The sequence below is a fragment of the Corythoichthys intestinalis genome, chromosome 19 (assembly GCF_030265065.1).
Source record: "Corythoichthys intestinalis isolate RoL2023-P3 chromosome 19, ASM3026506v1, whole genome shotgun sequence".
Lineage (NCBI taxonomy): Eukaryota > Metazoa > Chordata > Actinopteri > Syngnathiformes > Syngnathidae > Corythoichthys > Corythoichthys intestinalis.
Window position 1 is genome coordinate 2,511,974 of NC_080413.1, and position 16,015 is coordinate 2,527,988.

At 36.1% G+C, this 16,015-nt stretch overlaps 1 protein-coding gene across 2 annotated transcripts in view; it reads left to right on the forward strand.

Annotated features, from left to right (window-relative positions):
* Positions 1-11,723, forward strand: part of LOC130907412 (cAMP-specific 3',5'-cyclic phosphodiesterase 7B-like) — a 33,685-nt gene extending 21,962 nt beyond the window's left edge. Inside the window, exons 8-12 of one of the 2 annotated variants that reach the window (XM_057822453.1) lie at positions 40-171; positions 5,891-5,982; positions 6,059-6,203; positions 6,277-6,454; positions 10,977-11,723. In XM_057822453.1, the coding sequence (XP_057678436.1) occupies positions 40-171; positions 5,891-5,982; positions 6,059-6,203; positions 6,277-6,454; positions 10,977-11,146 (717 nt within the window). In that variant the 3' untranslated portion in view covers positions 11,147-11,723. The remainder of the gene's footprint in view (positions 1-39; positions 172-5,890; positions 5,983-6,058; positions 6,204-6,276; positions 6,455-10,976) is intronic. The other variant, XM_057822454.1, reaches the window with a different exon arrangement.
* The last annotated feature ends 4,292 nt before the right edge of the window (positions 11,724-16,015 follow it).

Consider the following 16,015-nt stretch of genomic DNA (forward strand, 5'->3'; position numbering starts at 1 on the left):
TTTTGGCGGTTTTTTTAATACATAGATTTTGTTTATTAGCTAGCGGAGCAGCTGAACCCGCTGGACGTTTTCCTCGGCTTGATGGCGGCCGCCGCCCACGACGTCGACCACCCCGGGGTCAACCAGCCTTTCCTCATTAAGACACAACACCACCTGGCGTCGCTCTATCAGGTAATGCGCAAAAATACTAGTGCCGATACTGCACCGATGCCATTTAAAAATAGAAGAAGAAAAAAACTGAATTACTGCATACTCACTTGAATGTAAAGTCATCGCTAGCATGGCTAACAGGGCTGCCTTGAGGCCCTGTTGGAAGGGGCGGAGTTCCCAATCAAAGTCATTGCATTGATATTAAAATTGTCAAAGTTAATATTTAACCCTTAGATGCATAAGTGGTAAAGATGTCCCGATCGATCGGGTCCGATCACGTCATTTTCAAAGTATCGGAATCGACAAAAAAATATCGGACATGCCTTTTTTTAATATATATATATATATTTTTTAATTAAATCGTTTTCTAATTGTATTTAACGGGACAGACGAAATGTCTTACATTCATCCAGAGTCTTTAGTTTTGGCTTAAAGTAGGGCTATCAAATTTATCGCGTAAACGGCGGTAATTAATTTTTAAAAAATTAATCACGTTAAAATATTTAATGCAATTAACGCATGCGCTGCATGACCCACTCACGCATTGTCGCGTTCAATCTATAACAGCGTCGTTTTACCTATATATAGAGCTAATAGGCAGCGTAAAATGAGTAGAGAGAGTTTTGGCAGTCTTTGGAGCTTCTTTTTAATTGGATAAAGCCTTAAAATCCCTCTCTCAACTATTAGAAATATCGTGGGAAGCAATATGGGGAAGAACGGTAGTGGTTGATCTTTTCCTTAACACCCTATGTTACTTCCCAACGAAGAGAAGATATATCAATTGGTGCCACGACGCACGGTCATGGTTGCACTTCCCATCATGCATTTGGGCAGAACAGTTAAATGGCTACAGTATCATTTACTGAAAGCTCAACAAATACACTAGATGGCAATATTTAGTCACAATATACAAAGTCAAATGTATCCTTTAAGAATTTCAAATCTTTCTATCCGTGGATCCCTCTCACAGAAATAATGTTAATAATGTAAATGCCATCTTGAGGATTTATTGTCATAATAAACAAATACAGTACTTGTGTACTGTATGTTGAATGTATATATTCGTCCGAGTTTTATTCATTTTTTTCTTAATGCGTTGCCAAAATGTGTATGATCGGGAAAAATTTTCGGGAATGATTGGAATTGAATCGGGAGCAAAAAAAAGCAATCGGATCGGGAAATATCGGGATTGGCAGATACTCAAACTAAAATGATCCGGATCGGATCGGGAGAAAAAAACATGATCGGAACAACCCTACTTATTAATATTCAAGTGATTATTCTTTGCCCAAAAACATAAAAACACATTGGTTCTAATATGGGTCATTTTTGACCCACTTATGGAAGAGTTTAAGGTCCAGTAACTTGTGCATCTAAGGGTTAAAGCAAAATTAGGGAACTCTTTAACCTTTATCAAATATTTCCATAACATTTGTGATGATATGTCGTCTGAGAGCTAGTTGAATGACACCTCTTTTATATCTTGAGGGGGGTCTGCAACACTTTCACTAGTACTAATTAACTTTGACGAGGGTGGCAGGAAACCTGCCACACAAAAAACCTGCAAATTTGTTGACTGCTTTACGGCATACGTCACTTTACCCTTTAATTATAAAGACGGAAGTCGATGCGAACGCGTTCGCACGAATTCTGCAAAGATGGCAGCGCAACAGAAAAGACAAAACGTTTTGTCCGAAGAGCGAAAAAAAAGGGCGGCTACCATGGATAAGGATACTCATGAATAAACATTGGCCTGACTTTCACTTGCTAGCGTCAGCCATAGACTTCATAATGATATTGACTAGGGCTGTCAAAATTATCGCGTTAACGGGCGATAATTAATTATTTTAATTAATCACATTAAAATATTTGACGCAATTAACGCACATGCCCCGCTCAAACAGACTAAAATGACAGTAAATGGTAAATGGTGTTATACTTATATAGCGCTTTTCCACCTTTCAAGGCGCTCAAAGCGCTTTACACTACAGTGTAATGTCCGCTTGTTACTTGTTTTTTGGTGTTTGGCGCCGTCTGCTGGCATTTGGGTCCAACTGATTTTATGGGTTAGTACCATGACTGAGCATGGTGTAATATTTGACATTAACAATGGCGAGCTACTAGTTTATTTTTGATTGAAAATTTTACAAATTTTAATAAAACTAAAACATTACGAGGGGTTTTAATATAACATTTCTATAACTTGTACTAACATTTATCTTTTAATAACTACACGTCTTTCTATCCATGGATCGATTCAAGAGAATGTTAGTAGTGTTAATGCCATCTTGTTGATTGATTGTTATAATAAACAAATACAGTACTTATGTACCGTATGTTGAATGTATATCTCCGTCTTGTGTCTTATCTTTCCATTCCAACAATAATTTACAGAAAAATATGGCATATTTTATAGATGGTTTGAATTGCGATTAATTACGATGAATTAATTTTCAAGCTGTAATTAACTCAATTAAAAATTTTAATCGTTTGACAGCCCTAATATTGACGGGACACGGGGCCGATTAATAGGGGGCCTGCATTGTTGGCGTGGCCGTCAAAGCTGACCGAGTGGAATCACAGACAAAGAGCTTTTTTTCGTTGAAAAATCTTGTAAATAAATGCTTAAATCCCTAAACTCTTATAGATATGGACCAGGGGTCGCGTTAACCGAATATTTTCCGTCGTTGACCGGTTTTTTAAAACGGTGACGGAAAAAACTGGTCCATCTGTCATTTTGACAGGTTGCAATTCATACCCCAGACCACAGGGTGGCGAGTGAGCATATTAATTGGCTATTGTCTCTCTTGATGCGTGACGTCGTTGGCCTTACTCGGAAAAATGTCAAGGCAACTGAGTGTCCGAAGTTTCTTCAAAAAGCCCTAAAACGCCGATGGTGTTGATAAAAGAGGTGAAAAAAGAGGGACTGATGCATTGGAGGATGAAAGATGACAACGAATCAAGTGAATCGCCGGTTCACTCCTCACTGCGGCGAGCAGTTGAAAACACCGCCAATTACCAGGAAGGGCAGAATTGGTAACACGGTGAAAGCGGCAACAAGTCAAAAAAGCGGACCAGATTAGCCAGAGCCTGAAATTATTTCAAGGAAAATATGGAAGGTGCCACCACTGTGTCTACTCTTTTTGCTAAACTAAGCTCGCATACCACGGGAGCACGTCGGCTATGAACGAACACTTGACGCGCCGTCACCCAGGTGTATTTCGGAAGACAACAGGAAACAACAAGCTAGCGGATTGTAAGTCCATACAACTTTCTAACGATTTTTGGGGAAAAAAAAGAAGATGCCTTTATGTGCGTCGTATCAACGTGCATTTTTATTTAATAATAATAATAAATTAAAAATATACAATATATATATAATGGAATTATATAATATTTTATTATTATTAAATGTATTGGGATCATGGTACCACTTGGGGGAAAAAAACAAATATATATATATATATATATTAGGGCTGTCAAACGATTAAAAATTTTAACCGAGTTAATTACAGCTTAAAAATTAATTAATCGTAATTAATCGCAATTCAAACCATCTATAAAATATGCCATATTTTTCTGTAAATTATATATATTCTGTAAAATAAATTGTTCGAATGGAAAGATAAGACACAAGATGGATATATACAGTGGGGAGAACAAGTATTTGATACACTGCCAATGGAAAAATCCATTGGCAGTGTATCAAATACTTCTCCCCACTGTACATTCAACATACGGTACATAAGGACTGTAGTGGGCATTTCACTCTACTGTCATTTAAATCTGTCTATGCTGTCCTCACTCCGAAGCGTCTACTTTTTCCAAAGCTAGACAGCTAGTGAACGATGCCTTAATAATCAGACTTCTTCCTTTTTCATCTGATTTATTCATAAAAAAGCCTCAAACCATTGTCCTCTTTAGACCGTCATAAAACTACAAAAAAAAGTACACAAGCATTGCATTAGCAACAACGTCAGCTTAGCACGCTATACAGGTTCACTAAACATAAACAAAAAGAGTCTCATACAAAAAATAGAACATTTCGCTTACTAACATAATATGTACATTCTTTACAACAACCATACTTACGGACAAATCTTGTCCAAGGATCATATAAGCACAACATTACAACGTAGGCTTCAGCCCGAGACGTCGTGCAGCCATATGAACTGGCAAGTAAAAAATAAACCATGTCGCAAGGCGACCACAAGAGTTCGCTGTTGTGCTGCAGCACAAAAAGCCTTGCTGTAAAACTTACCAAAAGGCAGAATACTGTCTGAGCGGGACATGTGCGTTAATTGCGTCAAATATTTTAACGTGATTAATTTAAAAAATTAATTACCGCGCGTTAACGCGATAATTTTGACAGCCCTAATATATATATTTATATTTATATATGTGTGGAAACACAGCACTGGCCTGCTTACTGTAATCCATGACTGCACTAATGTTAGTGACTTTATATTATAAAGTATTATTGTATTATTGTGTATATACATATAGTGACTGCATCAAGATATAGTCATTTTAAAAATTTAAGTGACGGGTAAAAATAGATTATGACCGGATTTTTATGACCCTGTCAGTCAAAATGACAGACAACGAAAAAGTCTAGCGCAACCTCTGATATGGACGTATAACAGTCTCGATTCTTGGTTAAAAGCAACAACAAAAAAACGTGTAGTTAGCATTTATTTAATGTAAATATGTCAAAAGGACGATGCTAGTCTGTCCGTCAATGTGGTGGCAGCCATTTGTAAACAAAGAGCTTTTTCCGTTGAAAAATCTTGTGAATAATGCTTAAATCCTTAATGCTGATAAAAAATGCTTAAATCCTTTATAGATATGGACGTAAAACAGTCTCGATTCTTGGTTAAAAGCAAAAAAAAACGCGCTGGTAGCATTTATTTTACGTAAATATTGCGAACTATGAGGCTAGTCATCATAAAGTCTATGGATGGGCCATGTTTTAAAACCTCGTAGATAACTACACTTCACCAAAACATGGAAATCAATCATATTTTTTCATGTATTGTCAAATTTCCAAATATCGGCACCGATAAGCTCTGGTTTTTGGGTGCCTTAACCAGAGTTTTAATCTTGATTTTTGTGTGTAATAGTACTGCAACGATTTATTAACTCGAGTATTCGATGAGAAAAAGAGATTCGAATTAAAATTTGCTGCTTCAAGTATTCGTTTAATTAAAGTGGTGTTGTAATGGTTTCTTTTGAAAGCGTTTGCCTTTAGTTTTATTATTTGGGTGGATACACTGCCCTCAAATCTGCCCCATTTCACATGGCTAAATCCAGCTGCTCCCTGTTAAGTTTTTGTTTGAGCTAATGTTTTTTTTTTTTTAATGCATTCGCAATTTAGTTTATCGGTATATTTAGCCTTTTTGTAGGAATATGTGTTTGAAACATTTTAGGGGCATAAAAAAAAAAAAAAACATTAGCATTTTCTAGCATTTAAGCTAGCGGACTTTTGCTATTTAAGTTAGCCAATTGTCCTTTTGTTGTACATCGATCCTCATCTATTTATTTTTTATATCATTTGTTGCTCAGCTCAGGTATTTTAATTTTTCATGTTCCTTAACCGATTACTCGATTATTCGAACTAACTAGTTCATCGATTAATCGACTACTAAAATAATCGATAGCTGCAGCCTTACTATGATAGTTAAAATATTTTGGTTAAATGACATACTTTGCATTCTTTCATTCCTCATTGGCTACACAGAACATGTCAGTACTGGAGAGTCACCACTGGAGGTCGACAGTAGGCATGCTTCGACAGTCGCGATTGCTGTCGCACCTCCCCGCCGACATATCGTAAGAAAAAAAAAAAAAAACGCACGCGACATGGCGCGCGTGGAAATTTCAATCGTCTGATCTCTGGATGACGCAGGCAGAAAGTGGAACAGCAGCTGGGATCGCTCATCCTGGCCACCGACATCAGCCGGCAGAACGAATTCCTGCTGACCTTCAGGGCGCATCTGGACAAGCGAGACTTGGATCTGAAGTTGCCCTCGCATCGACACTTTATTCTACAGGTTAGGATAAAAAAAAAAAATGCCGTGGAGTTGATGAAAGGCTAGCGTGACGGAGATCTCCTCTCGGACGCAGATCGCCCTCAAGTGTGCCGACATTTGCAATCCGTGTCGAGTTTGGCCACTCAGCAAGCAGTGGAGCGAGAGGGTGTGCGAGGAGTTCTTCAGGCAAGGTGACCTGGAGAGGAAGTTCAACTTGGAGATTAGCCCGCTATGCGACCAGCAAGTCGACTCCATTCCAGTCATCCAGAGCGGTGAGCTACAACTAGCGTAGGAAAATGATTCAAATCATTTCATTCAAATCAAATACAGTGGAACCTCATGATCCGAAATCATGTGACGAATAACATTGTGTATAGAAGCTTTCATATCTTGAGTTACCACTGTACGCTTTATTTTCCAGTGTCAGCAATAAAATTAACTTATAAGAATTTATAATAATAAGTTGAAAAATAGCGGGGGGTTTTTTTGTTTCCCATCATTCATGAGGGGAATTCTAAATCGGGCTGCTTAGATCGTCATCCATTGAATATGGTACAGTCGCTGGTGTCGTGCCAATGTAGTTACCCCGGCCAAAAAACTAATATGGGACCTTAACGGAAAAAAAGAGAAAAATCCAACCTTCAATACAAGTGCATTTATTCGGTGGGGGAAAAATCCCACATAAAGAAATAATTATTTGACACCAAATAATGTGTTTCACAATTATTAGCACCCCTGGTGTTAATTCTTTGTACAACCCCCTTTTGTCAACAAAACAGCGCCTGTCTTCTCCTATAATGTTTCACAAGATGGGAAAAGACAGAAAGAGGGATCTTCAGCCATTCCTCTTTGCAGAATCTCTCTAAATCATCCAGAGACCTGGGTCCTCTCCTCTGTAGCTCACCCCACAGGTTTTCAATGGGGTTGAGGTCTGGGGACTGAGATGGCCATGGGAGGAGCTTGATTTTGTGTCTGGTGAACCATTTCTGTGTAGATTTGGCCATATGTTTAGGGTCATTGTCTTGCTGAAAGACCCAGTGACCACCCATCTTCAGCTGTGGGTCAGTGATGCTGTGGGGCTGTTTTGCTTCCAAAGGCCCTGGGAACCTTGTTAGGGTTCATGGCATCATGAATGCTTTGAAATACCAGGACATTTTAAATCAAAATCTGTTGCCCTCTGCCCGAAAGCTGAAGATGGGATTTTTTTCCCCACTGAATAAATGCACTTGTATTGAAGGTAGGATTTTTCTGTTTTTTCCATTAAGGTCCCATATTATTTAGAGAGAAAAAAAATATTAGAAGCTAAAAAACACATAATTATTATAAATCCAATAATTATGGAGGGTACTGTATCTACTGAACGTAAAAAAAAGCACTGTTTTACTGTTTTACTCATACAATGACCTATAACTGTTATTACTGTAATTCAAGTCCTGTATGGAGTTCCTCCAGTTTAATAAATGTCGATGTCCAAAATATATAACAGAAGCTCTTTTTTGACTTCAATTAATTGTTTAAGTTTTTGACGTGGGGTAACTACATTGGCAAGACACCAGTGGTGGCTCTGTTGTACAATTAGGGTCTTTAGTGGGGCAAATTGAAATTCCACTCACCATTTTGACGGTAGTCTCTGGCGTTTCATGGTCCACATTTTCAATCCTTGGTTCTTGCTCACTAGTTGTTGTCACTTTTGAAAGCTTAGGTTTGAAAAAATTCTATTTTGCCTCTTCGGTCTTCGGGTGGTTTTGGCTAAGCAAAGCAAATGACCGGCAGGGGTCCCCATACAAGTCCTCAAGGGCCATTGTGGGTCCTGGTTTTAGTGAGGTTTCTTTTCTGCTAAACCAAGCAGCACCCAAATATATTTAACCGATTACACTTGTAAGACACAAGATTGGTGCAAAGGTGTCGTCCTATTGTGTTGCAAAGAAATCCAGCACCCACTGCGGCCCGATGTGGAATAGTTTGGGGACCCTTGGTCTATGGTGCTAGTCACGTGATTTGCTTGAAAAATAATTTTGATTGATTATAAAAATATCTTTTTTTGTTCATTTCCTTAATTTTTGTTGTTTGTTTTTTTACAACTTTTATAGATAGTATTTTACCGGAAAACTCTTAATTTTAAAATCATATATAGGAAAGTCAATTATATGCACTGACACTTTTCGGCCCCCATGGAGGGCCTGGCCCACCTTTAAACTCCGCGTTTACTGAAGGCAAGGCAAGGCAAATTTATTTATATAGCACAATTCAACACAAGGCAATTCAAAGTGCTTTACATCACATGAAGACCATAAAAATCACATTTAAATCAACACAACGTAAAAACCAAGACAAATGATCACATCTAATCACAGAATAAAAATAAATAAATAAAAATAAAACAAAAATAAAAATAAAGCAAAAACTACTACTACTAATAATCATTGAAATCAGCAATGGAGATAAGCACAATAGGAATAGAAGGCAGGTAGGTTGAAATATATAGACAGTTATGGATATGCAGTGCCAAACAAAAGCGTTTTTAGCCCTGATTTAAAGGAGCTAACAGTTTGAGCATACTTCAGACGTTCGGGTAACTTGTTCCAGAGGTGAGGAGCATAATAACTAAATGCTGCCTCACCCCTCTTGGTTCTTGTTCTTGGAACATGCAGAAGACCCGTTCCAGACGACCTTAGGGGTCTAGATGTCTCATAGGAATCTAACAAGTCAAGCATGTATTTTGGTCCAAGGCCATTAAGTGTTTTGTAGACGAGCAGTAGTATTTTATAGTCTATCCTTTGACTCACTGGAAGCCAGTGTAGCGATTTCAAAACCGGTGTAATGTGGTCCAGCTTCCTTGTATTTGTGAGGACTCTGGCTGCAGCATTCTGTACTAGCTGCAGCTTCCTGACTGATTTTTTATCAAGACCTGTAAATATACCGTTGCAGTAGTCCAATCTGCTGAAAATGAATGCATGCATAAGTTTTTCCATGTCTTGTTGAGTCAGAAGCCCCTTAATTCTGGTTATATTTTTTAGGTGGTAATAAGCGGATTTAGTGACGGACTTTAGATGGCTATCAAATTTTAGGTCTGAGTCAATAATTACGCCAAGGTTTCTGACTTGATTTGTAGCTGTTAGTGACATTGTGCTAAGTTGGCTGCTTATCTTTGACCTTTCCTTTTTTGGCCCAAAAATGATCACCTCTGTCTTCTCTACATTTAACTGGAGAAAATTCTGGCACATCCATTCATTGATTTGACGAATGCATTTACTCAGGGAGACTAAGGGACTATAATCATGTGGGGACACAGAAATGTACAGTTGTGTGTCATCTGCATAGGCGTGATAGGAGATATCATACTGTTCCATTATCTGAGCTAACGGAAGCATATAGATGTTAAATAAGAGTGGTCCAAGAATTGACCCTTGAGGGACTCCACACGTGAATTTGGTTCGTTCTGACTGATAGTTTCCAATTGACACAAAGAAATCTCTATCATGTAAATAGGATGTGAACCACTGAAGAATAGTGTCAGTAAACCCTACCCACTGTTCCAATCTGCTGAGTAGTATGTTGTGATCAACCGTGTCAAATGCGGCGCTGAGATCCAATAGTAGCAGAACAGATGATTTGCCTGCATCGGTATTCCGACGAATATCATTTAGGAATTTGATAAGCACGGTCTCGGTGCTGTGTTGTGGCCGAAATCCAGACTGAAATGAGTTAAAAAGATTGTTTTGCATCATAAAAGTCTGGATCTGTTCAAACACAGCCCTTTCGATAATTTTCCCCAGGAATGTCAGATTTGATATTGGCCTGTAATTACTAATGGTTGAGGCATCCAGATTAGGTTTTTTTAGGAGAGGTTTTATTACTGCAGTTTTTAAAGTCTGAGGAAACTCTCCTGTTTGGAGGGAAGTATTTATAATCTGAAGTATGTCTGGGGCTATGCAATGAAAAACAGTTTTGAAAAAGTTTGAAGGAAGGATGTCAAGGCAGCATGTTGTGGGCTTTAATTTCGACACAATTTCTGTTAAAGTGGCATAGTCCAGGAGGCTAAACTGTCTAAGATTGACGTGGGGGACATTTTGGGAGGTGTTTAGTGTAACATTTGTTAATCCGGAGTTGCACACAGCCTGTCTAATCTTTAGTACTTTGTGTGTAAAGAATGCTGCGAAATTATTACAGGACACCTCAGATGCCAATTCCTGAGGTATTGATGCTTGTGGGTTTGTCAGTTTGTCAACAACAGAAAATAGTGTGCGAGTATTGTTGGTGTTTCTACTAATGATCTCTGAAAAATATGATTGTCTAGCATTTTTCAGTTCCTGGTTGTATTTGCGAAGACTCTCTTTGTAGATATCATAAAAAACTAGGAGTTTGTTTTTTCGCCATCTGCGTTCTGCTCGTCTACAAACTTGTTTTTGTTTTATAGCTAGTGTGGCATTTCTCCAGGGTGACCTCTTCTTTCTTGACAAAGTTTTTGTCTTAATCGGGGCAATAGTGTCCATTACAGTCATCACACTGGAACTGAAACTATTTACAAGTTCTTCCACTGGAGCTATTGTAGAGGTTAATGATGAGGCATAGGCCTGTGTGAATAACGCACATGTGTTATCACTTATGTAACGCTTCCTAATCACCTCTGTTTCCCTTTTCAGAGGATGGACAGGGGTGGTCATTTTAAACATAATGCAGTAGTGATCAGACAGAGCAACATCATTCACTGTGACCTCAGAGATGTTAAGATGTTAAGACCTTTGGATATTATTATTATTATATATTACTGAAATGAGTCTTTTTTTTGGTCAGGTTTTATCTCATACATCGTGGAGCCTCTTTTCGCGGAGTGGCGGCGCTTCAGCGAGCCCAGCGCCCTGAGCGGCACCATGATGGCCAACATGCGGCAGAACAAGGCCCGGTGGATCCGTCTGCTGCAAGACGGCAAAACGCGACCTCTCGAATCGGAGGACGTCTCTTGAGAACGCGAGAAAAGAGTCGTGTGGAACTTTTATTAGGAACAAAATTAGTGCATGTTTTTCACAGGTGCTGCACAAGCCTTAAATCATTGGCTGCCTTTGACGCCGATAGACGTCAGGCCCGCTTTTGTGTACTTTGGTCTGTTTTGCCTCCAGTTTTCTGACAGGCAAAGACCTTTTTTATTTCGACTGAGGACTCAAATCGTTTATTTTTGGCAACAACAAAAAAATCCACTACCACAAAGTATTATGAGATTATAAATATGGTGCTGTGTCAGTACAATTTAAAAGAAATTTAGTTTTTTGTTTGTTTTTTTCCCAAGGTGCTCAGCAACAAAAGGTACGACACAGGACTGAAAAGTATTTTTATATTTTTTAATTTTCCACCTGAGTGGCAATAATGAATATTGTATGTTGTTGTTGTGCTGCTATAAACAACTTAAAATGCGTGTTTTTTTTTTTTTTTTGTTTTTTTTGCAAAGCCTTCATTAAAAATCAGGCCTAAAATTTATTTGAAAAATATTTTTCAAAAATTTACACCATGAAAAACCAGATAATATTGGATGTTTTAAATTATTTATATTTTTAAAAAATATTAAAATATTTTTAAAATATTATAATTTAAAAATATTTCAATATTTAAAAAAAAATAAATAAATGATTAAAACATTCAATTTTTTTGCAGAGCCTTCATTAAAAATCAGGCCTAAAATTTTCTTGAAAAATATTTTTTCTAAAATTTACACCATGAAAAATAAGATGATATTAGATGTTTTAATTATTTATGTTTTTAAAAAATATTAATATAATTAAAAAAATATTTCAATATTTAAAAAAAAAAAAAAGAATGATTAAAACATTAAAAAATTAGGCCTAATCAATTTTTTTGTAGCGCCTTCATTAAAAATTAGGCCTAAAATTTTCTTGAAAAATATTTTTCTAAAATTTACACCGTGAAAAATAAGATTATATTGGATGTTTTAATTATCTATATTTTTTAAAAAATATTTAAATATTAATATAATTTAAAAAATATTTCAATATTTTTTAAAAAATTATTAAAAACATTAAAAATTAGGCCTAATCAAATTTTTTGCTGAGCCTTCATTAAAAATTAGGCCTTAAAGTTTCTTGAAAAATATTTTTCTAAAATTTACACCATGAAAAATAAGATAATATTGGATGTTTTAATTATATTTAAAAAAAAATTTAAATATTAATATAATTTAAAAAAATATTGCAATATTTAAAAAAATAAATGAATGATTAAAACATTAAAAAATTAGGCCTAATCAATTTTTTGCAGGGCCTTCATTAAAAATTAGGCCTAAAATTTTCTTGAAAAATATTTTTCTAAAATTTACACCATGAAAAATAAGATATTTAATATTTTAATTAATCATATTTTTAAAAAATATTTAATTTTTTTAAAAAATTATATTAGTTTTTTTTTTTTTTTTTTTTTTACAACTCACAAAATTTTGTTGACTAATTTTTTTGTATTAATAATCTATTGAAATATACTATTAAGATTAAGCAACCTCCATTCATTGTAAACAGTATAGGGGGAAAATAACTACTGTAGTACTGTAATCGCACGGTATTATAAATAACCGCTAGAGGGCAGCAATGTAACGTCAGTGCATTACAGTGCGTAACACATTTGGAGGGAAAAACAAGAAGAAAAGTAATAAAAGGGTTGAAGCTGAGGTTATGTTTGATCAATTTTAATATCCTTCGTTACACTATCATTTGCATATTTATTATTTGCAAAGCAAATATGACCGTATACGATGACGCGCTGCTTTTTATGTGTCAAAGTGATCAATTATGCTTTTCATATCTAACCCCTTGATGCCTGAATTTACATATGAAAATAATGATAATATATGGAGAACATTAACTGAAAATAAAACCAACTTCATTTGGAAAATCATGAATTAGAAGATTTTAAAACTTTTTTTTTTTTTTTTAATTATAAGTAAAATACAGCATTTTTAAATTGACATTGTGAACCATAGTCTTATTTTTAGGCATATTTTAGCTCAGTCACGCCTTGCTATGTTTAGTCAAGAAAATATTGTTTGCGCCTATTTTCTCACATTTGAACAAGCAAAGAGCTAAAACAAATTTGATTTTTTTTCCCACCCCCACCCACAGTGTTCAAATTATGCATCTTGTGACGTTTGACTTGCATTCATGCTCATCGTTCCACACACACAGTGTCGTAGTTGGGAGCAAGAAGTCTTCCAGCGTGTAAATATTGACAGTACAAACAGACCCCCCCCCCATCCCCATTCTGGGTGTGCGGCCCCCGAAATGACAGTGAAGACACCACTCCCATTTGAACAACAAAGCGTGCTGATAATCATCTCATGAACCTGAAAAATGGTGCGCTTGCAGTTTGTAATCTCTCAAAATCGCTTAAAAGTCAAACGTCATACGTTTTAAAATGTGAAATTTAACAAATCAAAAAATGTATATACCTATTTTAACTGAACACCTAAAGATGTGAAGAGTATCACTTTAAAATGTAATGAAACATGTTAAAATGTGACATTGATCACATTAAAACCTGAAATAGTAGTTATTACCATTAATTAACCCTTTATAAAGCAAGTGTGTGGTGTATACATAACCCAAAATGTAATTACAGGTAGTCCCTGGGGGTACGAACGAGTTCCGTTCCTATGCTGGCGACGTAAATTTAATTAAAACAGTGCTGTATTTTGTTTAATGATGGAGGATACACTGCCCTCTGGTGGCAGAGTTGGGACTGACTGGACTGTCGCCTTGTATGAGAGAAGCAGACTCGGCATGGATATAAGATAGCTGCGCTCTGGTTTGGCCCACATAAGTAAGTTGTTTCAGCTAATAGAGTATATGTTTGCGGATGCATTTATAATTAAGTTTACATCTACAGTTTGCGGAGTTATGTGTGAGCGATTTGCTATGAGAATTGTAAATACGTTAGCATTCGTAGCATTTAATTTAGCAGACTTTTGTGAAGCAAATAGCGTACCGTACGAATTCTATTTTTAGACTTTTGTTACCATCGTGTCGCAGAAGTGGGTCAACAAAGACATGCCCTCGCATACAATCGATATTATTTCTGGTTGTTTTCTCCGGTGATCTTTCAAAAAAGAACACTGAAACATTGAAATTGAACATTGAAAAAAGAACCAGCCGATCAAACACTGCTGCTATGGAACTTGTAGAAATGACTCTAGACATTACGACAAATGAAGAATTTTCAGCCCTGGACACTCATGCAAACTCTATAACTGAACATTTATATGTTCTTCCACATCTTTACAAGTGAATTTGGCACCAGGGACATCATTTTCGGACAGAATTTGTAGGTTTAGCTCAGTAAGCATCTGGTTCGTACACTATTTCCATGCATTCACTATTACTGACAAACGGGAGGTTGACTCGCCTAGCCACAATTGCTAACGCCATGAATATTAATGAGCAAAAGTGACGTGTTGCTTGCGGTACGCCATTAGGCTAATTTAATCGACTAAATTTACATATCGATCAGACTAGATGGATGTTTGAACACCAATTGTTTTGTATTGAGTGTTTTTTGTTAAAATGTGTAACTGTACATAATTGTGTTACAGCTTTACAAATTGTCAAAAGCTTCAGAAAGCACAATTGTTTGATGTCTGTAATAGTGCTGCAACGATTATTCGATTAACTCGAGTATTCGATTAGAAAAAAAGATTCAAATTCAATTTTGCTGCTTCGAGTATTCTTTTAATTAAAGTGGTGTTGTAATGATCAATTTTGAAAGTGTTTGTATTTAGTTTTATTGATTTGGGTGGATACACTGCCCTCTAGACTGCCTCATTTCACATGGCTGAATCCAGCTGCTCCATGTTAAGACCAACATAAGTTTTTGTTTGAGCTAACGTTTTTTTAATGCATTCGTTATTTAGTTTATATGTATATTTAGCTGTTTTTTGTAGGAATATGTGTCTGAACTGTTTGTCAAGAGCATTGTTTAAAAATTTTTTTTTAAAAGTTTTGTAGCATTTAAGCTAGCGGCGTTATGCTATGTAAGTTAGCCAATTCTTCTTTTGTTGTACATAGATCCTTATTTATTTTTCTATACCGTTTGAGGCTCAGCTCAGGTATTTTAATTTTTCATGTTCCTTATCCGATTACTCGATTATTCGAACTAACTAGTTCATCGATTAATCGACTACTAAAATAATCCATAGCTGCAGCCCTAGTCTGTAAAGCTAAACCACTTCATTTTTAGTAAGGCCACAACATGTCATATTAATAAAGTGAAGTTAAAAAAATAACATACTATGAGGTACAATAAGGTACTGTTTATGCGACAAAATTAACGACGGGGGTCAAAATGGTGGATGAGACTTCGGCGTCGTAAAGTCGAAATCACGTAAGTTGAGTGTGTTGTAACCCAGGGACTATCTTATATTTTTAAAAACAGATATTTTTCCACTATGACTTACTGAATAATTAAACTAGAAAATGCCATTTCTGGAGAAATTGCAATGGAAAGCATCGATTTTAGGGCAGTCAAACGATTTAAATTTTTAATCGAGTTAATTACAGCTTAAAAATTAATTAATCGTAATTAAACGCAATTCAAACCGTCTATAAAATATGCCATATTTTTCTGTAAATTATTGTTAGAATGGAAAGATAAGACACAAGACGGATATATACATTCAACATACGGTACATAAGTACTGTATTTGTTTATTATAACATTAAATCAACAACATGGCATTAACATTATTAACATTCTCTTAAAGCGATCCATAGATAGAAAGACTTGTAGTTCTTAAAAGATAAATGTTAGTACAAGTTATAGAAATTTGGCTGGCATGGTAC